This window comes from Narcine bancroftii, chromosome 12, assembly GCF_036971445.1.
Source record: "Narcine bancroftii isolate sNarBan1 chromosome 12, sNarBan1.hap1, whole genome shotgun sequence".
NCBI classification, from domain to species: Eukaryota; Metazoa; Chordata; class Chondrichthyes; order Torpediniformes; family Narcinidae; genus Narcine; species Narcine bancroftii.
Genome location: NC_091480.1, coordinates 24,779,563 through 24,789,524, shown reverse-complemented (window position 1 = coordinate 24,789,524; position 9,962 = coordinate 24,779,563). Strand labels below are relative to the sequence as shown.

Genomic DNA, 9,962 nt, shown 5'->3' with positions numbered 1-9,962 from the left:
AAGATGGCAACAGGATACCATTGGGGATAAAGCACTATTGGAGAATAATTGAGCATTGAGGGTCGAAGCTGAATTTGGGAATGGGGTATATTGGAATGGAAGGGGTGTCTGGTCTTATAATTGGTTGGTGGTGGCAGTTTAGGACACATTGTGAGGGGCTGGGATCAGACATATAGATGGTGTCCAAGAGGAGGAGGGAGCTGATATGGTTGCATTGCAATTCAGTCGGTGAAGCATCCAGACATGCAAGTAGGGTGGCCATTTCAAATGAGAATGTGGTCATATATTACCATATCTATCTATCATATATATATATGATAGATAGATATGGTAATATATGACACATTCTCATTTGAAATATATATATATATTTATCTATATATATATATATATATGATATACCGGCATCACCTACGGCTCCTAGAACGCTTCCACCAGCGTTGTCTCCGCTCCATCCTCAACATTCATTGGAGCGCCTTCATCCCAAACGTCGAAGTACTCGAGATGGCAGAGGCCGACAGCATCGAATCCACGCTGCTGAAGATCCAGCTGCGCTGGGTGGGTCACGTCTCCAGAATGGAGGACCATCCCCTTCCCAAGATCATGCTATATGACGAGCTCTCCACTGGCCACCGTGACAGAGGTGCACCAAAGAAGAGGTACAAGGACTGCCTAAAGAAATCTCTTGGTGCCTGCCACATTGACCACCGCCAGTGGGCTGATCTCGCCTCAAACCGTGCATCTTGGCGCCTCACAGTTCGGCGGGCAGCAACCTCCTTTGAAGAAGACCGCAGAGCCCACCTCACTGACAAAAGGCAAAGGAGGAAAAACCCAACACCCAACCCCAACCCACCAATTTTCCCCTGCAACCGCTGCAACCATGTCTGCATCGGACTTGTCAGCCACAAACGAGCCTGCAGCTGACGTGGACATTTTACCCCCTCCATAAATCTTCATCCGCGAAGCCAAGCCAAAGATATGGTAACCCATGACCATGTCCTCATTTGGAATGGCCACCCTACATGCAAGTGATAGCCGAAGGCCAAGAGGGGGGATATTTTAAGAACACACCTCCATGATACCAAGGCAAATTTGTGCTCTGCTCTCATTTAAACCTGATTTACTGCTTACATCTTGTGCTGTTCCTGAGTTGCCGAACAAGAATTTTGCTCATGTCATCAGAAAGTACATGGTATGCTCATTGATATCAACGCACATGCTTGTTTAAATAAATGTTTTACGCTGCGTTTTAAAGAAGAAAAATAGAACAAGGTGGAATGATTAAGTGAGTGAAAACATGAGTTTGGGGTGCTAATAGTTGAGACTCTGGCTCCAGTCAAGGGGAAACAAAAGATTGGCCAGAAGGCCTCATTTGAAAGACTGCAGAGCTTTTGATGTTCACAGAGTTGGGAAAGAAGAATGATCTGAGTGCTCGGATGCGCATTTCAAACTCACATCTTTAATGGATGAGGAATCAATGTAGCAGCATTAGTGAGACGAATGAATAGGACAGTGCAAATGATGACATGGGTAGGCGAGATTTAGAGGGTCCAGATAAACTGTTCAGAGCAGCACATCACAGACCCATTCAAATTCTCTCATCTTTATTTCCCAATTTTGCTCCAGGTGGAACTAGATAAACAAAGAAAATAATCCAGATATACACTGTTCTTGTTTCTTTGAAATCACTTTACCTCTTATTTAAAAAAAATAAGACTTCTATGAGCTAATTAAACACTTTTCTCAAAAAATGCAACACTCCAATCTTCTGGCAGCAGGTTTGGGAGCAAATTAAATGAATTGATCATTAGCTTCTCTGTATGTTTAATTTCTACTTTTAATATAATGGTTTTAAGCATCATTTACAGTTCAATTAGTGCCCATCTAGAATTTTAAAACTGCATGTGCTGTTGGTTCAGGCATTTTTGTCACCTGCATAATTTCAAAGAAGTGCGTTACTGCAATAGGGGAGAGCTTGAGACAAGTCCCTTTGGGTTTCATGAAACCCAAGATACGTATTTTATGAAATTTGTAACTCGTTGATTCGGATTCTGCAGAAGTAAATAAAAGGGCCACAGAGACTGATCGGACAACAGATGGTGGGGAAATAAAATTAAATCTCAACTCCATTACTTCATTATTATCCTATCAAGTTATTCTACAGCATTGTTGAAAAACTTTATTTTTCTTTACTGAATTTTATAAATTGCCTATAAATTGTGCGTATGGTACTCAGTCTCCCCATTTTTTTTCTCCTGGAGGGTAGAAGAATTAACGGGCAATCTTTCAGAAGTCTCAAATATTTCAAGATTGGGGAAGATGCAGAAAAATCGTGGGACATGTTATTGTTTTGATTGGTTAATCTCATCACAAAGTTAACATTAGCGGAGTGATCATGCCTGAAAATTGCTTTATTGACAGCAAAGGTGCTCTTTTCACAACTACAGTAAAACCCTGGTATCTGGCACCAATAGGGATTGATAAATGCCAGATAAGTGTATTTGCTTGAGACCGTGTGTTGCATGACTGGTGAACTAAATGCTTTCGTATAATTTACCTATTTATTTTTTGTCAGTTGCATGAGGCTGCTGGTTGCTTGAATTATGGATAATGGGGATTTTACTGTATATCAAGAAATAATATTTTGAATAATGTTTATTATCTTAATAAGAGAAAAGAATGCAAAATGTATGGTCACAAAACAGTTGCAAATTTGAAGTGTTTGTTGACAGAAGATTACATGAATAATACACATGAAAACTGGCCATTGACCCCATTAGTCAATGCAAATCTTTATGGTTCACTAGAGTCCCTTCTGTTTCTCTACATCTGATACCATCTTTGTTTGTTCCTTTCCCACTTCCCTTTAAATCTTGCGTAGAGATCGCACCAACTACTCGGTATGGCAGTAAGTTGCACGGAATTCGGCTGGAGAATTGCCCCCGATTAAACGAAACAAAAGGAAAATGATGCAAAATAAACTGCATATAAATTGCATGCTGATAATTTAGGGTTGATTATATCACATGTTGAATGAGAAAAGTATGAAGTTAAAAAAAAGCATAAAAATCTTGCTGTAATGGAGGATTAAAACCATGTACCCAGATGCTTTTTGCTTATGTGGAACTGACGACACTGGGTCCACACGCAGGTCACCTTACTTTCAGAACTAGCAGATGTAATTAAACTCAGCCATGGGGACTTATCTGAAGATACACTTTGAAATGGAATTCCACTGTGAGGCCCAGGGAAAGCAGTTGTCAAATGCAACACTCTGAAATTGACGAATTGGTCACAACCTGTCTTGCTCGAGAAGTTTTAATAAGTCTTTGTATCTACGAGATAAACCAGGAAGTTATAACATCCTGGTTCCAGAATAATTAATCTTCTAAATTGTAGAATGTAATGTTCAGTTTTGATTTTGACTGACAAATATTAGAAGGAGTAGGCGCATGATTAATTGTTTTTGGGGTATATAAGCCTGTGGTCCTGCTGCTGAAGTTTAGACTCTCCGAGGGGTGGGAACACCCCTTGTCAAGAAGGAAGAACAGCCAGAGTCCGAGCAACGTCCCGGTCGGGGGAGGTGGAGAAGCTGCTACCAGCGCCCTGACAACCTACTACAAGTGTGCAGTTGTTGCCTCGCTTCGGCAGTTGGGACCAGTCCAAGCGTTGATAAGTATAGTTGGGAAGGGCTTGCATATTGTAGTGTGAAATCAGCTTTTGAATTAGTAATAAACATTTGTATAAACTGAACTGCTCTCGGTGTGTGTGTCTATTTTCTTTCGGTAGCTCAAACACTGTGACCAATCTAAAATGAACAAAATGAGAGGTATAAGTTTACCCAAGACAATTGGCGCTGCGAGCAGGGTTGGTCTCAAGATGTTTCGCCGAAAGAAAGAGGTGAGCCCTGAGCAGTTCTTGATTCCTGGATGGACTTCCAAAGACGATGGGTTTGGCATGTTGGCCAATACCTTGTCTTTGTTGGGACCACCCATTAGTTGGGATGAGAAGTTAGACTCATCAAGTGCACCTCTGGGAGAGCGGGTTGCCACTCTCCTTCGAGAAAGTAAATTTCCTGATAAAAAGGGAACGCTGACGAATGGTTTTTGGTTGCTGGCCACAGCATTACGCCACTCCGTTCAGCGTGAAGCAGAATTAATTCAAAGAGAAGTAGAATCTCAGTGCAAAAGAAAGCAATTAGAGGAGGAGCTAGAAGTCCTGCGACAATGCTGTTCCATGATGAGCGAGATTGTTCGCACCAGTCAGGACAGAGCCAAAGAATGGGAAGATAAGCATGTCCAAATGATTTGCCGTAATATTAAACTCCGGCAGCAGCTCTGTGCAGATAAGGAAAGGCATGAAGTAGAACCCAATCCATATCGTAATCATGCCATGATAAGGAATGGTGACGATCCTGATGTAATTGAGGATTGGGATGGGAATATCTGGAATGACAATGGTAATAATGCAGATACTCCTCAGCATGTGTCTAACATACTACCCTCTCCATCTGCTGTTCACGCCCGCCCTATAAGGCAGCAGATTTCCCAAACAGACAGAAGGGGGGATGATGTAAGGGTAGAGATGGAAGGGATAGATACCCCGGTTTCCCATGTGGACCCAGGGGAAAATACCCAAACCCCTGATTATGCTCTATGGCCTACTCCCTCTGTTGGATGGCCTCCACCTCCTCCCCTAGACTGGGTGGAGGACCCTGTGAGCCAAAGTGGGAACAGGGGTCGGAAGGAGTCAATGATCCGTGATTTCTCTGTAAAAGAGCTGGCTGCCATTGGAGATCGATTTAGGCAAAAAGCAGGGGAACATCATCCCCAGCTGCTGAGTCCTCCTGGCCCAGCTGTGCTTTCTGCTCCCACTGCTGCTTCTATCGAGCTGGCTTCTCCTGCTTCAGTTATTCATGATGAGGTAAAACAATGGGTTAAACAGGCTCTTAAAGATAACAATAGCATGTGGTCCTGGAAGCCCCCGAACCCTTCTGAAGCCTGAAGGTGTGGGCAGGATTCCCGTGTCTACCCCATCGAGACACGGCGCACACACGGGGATCCGCAGCCCTACATACCGTTAACAATCCACTGGGGTGGGGGTAATGATCGCCAATACTTGGCTTTGGTCGACACCGGTGCAGAGCACTCGGTGATTCCTGGTAATCCCGACCTCTGGACTGGACCGGCCTTTCGAATAGAGGGGTTGGGAGGAGCGGTCACCCTGGCAAAGGAAATAAAAGTCTGTGCCATGGTGGGTGATAGCCCTTCCCCTGTCTGGTTACATGCCCTGGTGGCTGCTACTGACGAGTGTATCCTGGGTATTAATATGTTGGCCGGTATGGCCCTTAATATTAGCCAAGGGGGATTTGAATTTGGAATTCGAACTATTACAAAAAAACTAGTAGTGGGTCAGGCTAAGTGGGATCCTGTGATGGTGCCAGCCCCCATGAAACCAGTGTGCATTCCACAATATCGTCTCCCTGGGGGGCAGGAAGAGATTACTGCCACCATCGATGCTCTGCAAGAAGAAGGGGTAGTGAGGCCCGCAACGTCGCCCTTTAATAGCCCTGTTTGGCCAGTCCAGAAGCCGGACGGCTCCTGGAGAATGACAGTTGATTATCGATTTTTGAACAAACATGCCCCACCACTTGCTTCAGCAGTTCCGGACATTGTCACCCTTATTGAAAACATTGCTACTGGGAACTCAGGAACATGGTATGCTGTCATTGATCTCGCTAACGCCTTCTTCAGTATTCTTATAGCTGAGGACTCACAGGATCAGTTCGCCTTTACCTGGAAGGGGCGCCAGTATACCTTCACCCACCTTCCAGTATCGCCTTCCCTCTCAATTCACCATTATATTGATGATGTGGCCTCCTGGAGCCTCTGGCAGAAACAAGAGGGTCGCCGAGTCCCGCTGGGATTCTGGTCACGTACCATGCCCGAGGCTGCCGCTCGTTATTCTGTTTTTGAACAACAGTTCCTAGCCTGTTACTGGGCCCTGCTAGAGACTGAAAGAATGACAGGTGATGCAGATGTTCAATTGCGACCTGCACTTCCTATAATGAATTGGGTCCTGGCTAATGATGCTAATCTAAAGATCGGGCGGGCTCAGCAGTCTTCTATTGTTAAATGGAAGTGGTATATTCAGAGTCATGCGACCAGAGGGCCTGAAGGGGTGGGCCACGTACACGAACAGGTGGCTTACCATCCCAGGTCAGGAACTCAGTTATCGGAGGAGGGGGATGGTGGCTCCAGTCAGTATGATGAGTTGAAGGCAGTCACTTTACCACTAGATCCCCATGATCACCCTCTTCGCCTGTTTACTGATTCCTGGGCTTTGGCTAATGGACTTGTGGTATGGATGCCTGATTTGCAAAAGAACAACTGGATGATACATGACCGCCCAGTATGGGGCAAAGAGTTGTGGCAGCTGTTGTGGGATGCTTCCCACCATCGTGAGATAACCGTTTATCACGTTGATGCCCATACCAATATGGCGACTAACATGGCTCAACATAATGCAGTAGCAGATCAGCTTGCCACTATCAGCTGTGCTGATACCGTCCCCCTGGCTCAATGGGCACATGAACAGAGTGGTCATTTGGGGGAGAAGGGATCAGCTATGTGGTCCCGTACACATGCTTTATCCGTCCATCAGGATGATGTCCGCATGAACGTACGTACATGCCCAGAATGTCGGCTTGTGAAGTTCCATACCGTTCCACCTGGTCCGCATGGCCAAATAAAACGGGGTGCTCACTCAGCTGCGGTCTGGCAAATTGATTACATAGGCCCCATGCTAGACTGTATGGGTAAATATTACGTCCTAGTAATGGTTGACACCTTTTCGGGCCTGGTTTTTACTTTTCCCACCAAGACGGCCGACCAAGCTAGCACTATCCAAGGACTAAACCATTTGATTTATCGTTATGATGTTCCAGAGGAGATTCACTCTGATAATGGCTCGCACTTCTCCGGGAAAGCAATCTGTGATTGGGCAAATGACAACGGTATTTTATGGGTCCACCATATTCCTTATTACCCGCAGGCTGCCGGGTTAGTTGAACAAATGAACGGCTTACTGAAGGAACAAATTCGTTTGTTAACATCACTGGGGACCCAGAAGGGATGGTGCCATGTGCTGCAGCAGGCAGTCGACAATTTGAATCATCGCCCTTTAAAAGAAGGTACACCTTTCCACCGACTTCTTCACGCTCCTGAATTACAGCCTATTCCAGAGGAATAACAGTCATTGCCCCCCATCCCCGAACTAGAGAATGTTGGACAAAAGGTATGGGTGGCACCACCAGGTAGTGGCCCTCCTGTAAAAGGGGAAATAGTGACACCTGCCCAGGGTAACACTCAGTGGGTAGCTATTGAGGGACAGGATGATTTAGTCTGTTTAAACACTGAACGCTTATGGTATCGTGAGTGACATGTGTCAGGCTTCTTTGTTCCAGGTTCTCCATTTTACACTCCTGGTGATCTGGCTTAACAGCTGCTTTGATGCCAGCAATTGGATTTGTAATGTCGAGGACGTTCCAAGGGAGTTCCCCGTGGGAAACACGGTCCGATGCATTACACCAAGGAAGTCCTCGGTCACCAGCCTCAAGTGCAGCTTATATAAATATGTTATTGTTCAGCATGTTTCAAAATCTATTCGTGAGCTCCAGTATCTGGGTATTGTGGCCAACAAGGATAATTTGAGCCTTGGTTGGAATCCTTTCTCATGGCTAACTGCTACATTTGGGGGAGTGGGCCACACTATCCTCCGTTGGTTGCTCGCATCATTGCTTATCTTTGTAATTGTTGTTTTGATTTCTCTTCTTTCGCTCCCTCTGTACTCAAATACTGGTTAGGCCTCGCAAATGACAGATTGTGACCAAGGGGTGGAATGTAATGGAGGATTAAAACCATGTACCCAGATGCTTTTTGCTTATGTGGAACTGACGACACTGGGTCCACACGCAGGTCACCTTACTTTCAGAACTAGCAGATGTAATTAAACTCAGCCATGGGGACTTATCTGAAGATACACTTTGAAATGGAATTCCACTGTGAGGCCCAGGGAAAGCAGTTGTCAAATGCAACACTCTGAAATTGACGAATTGGTCACAACCTGTCTTGCTCGAGAAGTTTTAATAAGTCTTTGTATCTACGAGATAAACCAGGAAGTTATAACATCCTGGTTCCAGAATAATTAATCTTCTAAATTGTAGAATGTAATGTTCAGTTTTGATTTTGACTGACAAATATTAGAAGGAGTAGGCGCATGATTAATTGTTTTTGGGGTATATAAGCCTGTGGTCCTGCTGCTGAAGTTTAGACTCTCCGAGGGGTGGGAACACCCCTTGTCAAGAAGGAAGAACAGCCAGAGTCCGAGCAACGTCCCGGTCGGGGGAGGTGGAGAAGCTGCTACCAGCGCCCTGACAACCTACTACAAGTGTGCAGTTGTTGCCTCGCTTCGGCAGTTGGGACCAGTCCAAGCGTTGATAAGTATAGTTGGGAAGGGCTTGCATATTGTAGTGTGAAATCAGCTTTTGAATTAGTAATAAACATTTGTATAAACTGAACTGCTCTCGGTGTGTGTGTCTATTTTCTTTCGGTAGCTCAAACACTGTGACCAATCTAAAATGAACAAAATGAGAGGTATAAGTTTACCCAAGACACTTGCCCACATAATTCGGTCCTCAGACTGTGTCAGCATAGCTAGGCCTGTCTAAATCTACTGGTTTGACACTCTAAGGATCTAAAGCTGATTTTCCAGTCGTGTGATCAAAAATAAAAGCCTGGATGGTAGCACTGGTCTTCCGAGATAATATTGTGTCGTTCCTCTCTCTGCTTATTAAAAATATAAATTGAGGAATAACCCAGACAATATAGCCTCAACCATTGTCGATAATACTCTACTATCCAGCTGACATTAAAGAAGTGACTGTTTACATCAGATAGTATTTTCATTGTTGTAATCCATGTGTCAGGTACCACGCACCATGATTTCGTTCGAGGCTTGGTACGTGTGTGATGAGATAGTTCATTTCAGAGTCAAGAAGCAATGACAAGCCCATAGTTCAGAAAAGTCTCGAAGAGTTACGACATCAAGATAGCCACAGACTACATCCATTTCTCTTGGGAGGATGCAACCTGTGCTACAATAAATGGTGTATGGAGACTGTGCACAACTCCATAGATTTAGGAATCTGAAAAATCTCAGATGAAACATTGTCATGTTGGCAAATGAGTCTCAGTTTGATGAAGTAGACCATGGTAACGTGGAAGGATTATTGGAATCAGGCCAAAAACCTCAGAACTTTTTGGAGCTTGAGCAATATTGGAAGAGTAAGAAGACTCTGTCGTAGCATCACCATCAAAACAGCCTTTTAAAGGCAATTTTCTGCATTGAAGATAAAAAAAAATTGCTTTCTTAAAAGTAACAATCCAACATGATTAGATGCAGCCACATGATAGAAAATGCCATGGTTTGCCACTTTGAGGAGATTCGGCACGTCACCAAATTGCTACAGGTGTACCGTGGAAAGCATTCTGACTTGCTCCATCACTGTCTGGTACGGAGGTGCCAACGCGCAGGACAAGAAGAAAACTTACAGAGAGTTGTTAACTTGCCATCACAGGCATCCGTCTCCACTCCATCCTCTTCACACTGCTATCACCAGGAGGTACAGGAGCCTGAGGATGAATGCCTGGTGGCATCCATTTCTGAATCGCTTCTCTTATTTTTGCACTTACTCATTTTAAAATGTAATGTTATAGCGATATTTTCACTGTAATAAATACTACTGCAAAACAATGAAGTTCGTGTCATGTTCTTGACAAAAAATTCTGATTCTAAAACTTTTACAGATGAAGATTTTTTAAAAAAGTCCAGATTTCTATTGAAACGTTTCAGTTTTGTCCACCAGGAACAGAAACAGAAAGAACTCTGGCAATTGACCTCAC

General features: G+C 44.2%; 1 protein-coding gene across 1 annotated transcript; it reads left to right on the top strand.

The window, feature by feature from the left end:
* The first annotated feature begins 5,250 nt into the window (after positions 1-5,250).
* On the top strand, positions 5,251-8,578 carry LOC138746778 (uncharacterized). Its single transcript, XM_069905198.1, has 2 exons — positions 5,251-7,192; positions 7,466-8,578. The coding sequence occupies exons 1-2, from the start codon at positions 5,251-5,253 to the stop codon at positions 7,498-7,500; spliced, it is 1,977 nt and encodes a 658-aa protein (XP_069761299.1). The 3' UTR covers positions 7,501-8,578.
* The last annotated feature ends 1,384 nt before the right edge of the window (positions 8,579-9,962 follow it).

Coding starts and splice junctions, on each gene's coding strand:
- LOC138746778 (XM_069905198.1), top strand. CDS start 5,251: ATGGTGGGTGATAGCCCTTCCCCTGTCTGGTTACATGCCCTGGTGGCT. Junction 7,193..7,465: donor TCATCGCCCTTTAAAAGAAG/GTACACCTTTCC, acceptor TCTTTGTTCCAG/GTTCTCCATTTTACACTCCT.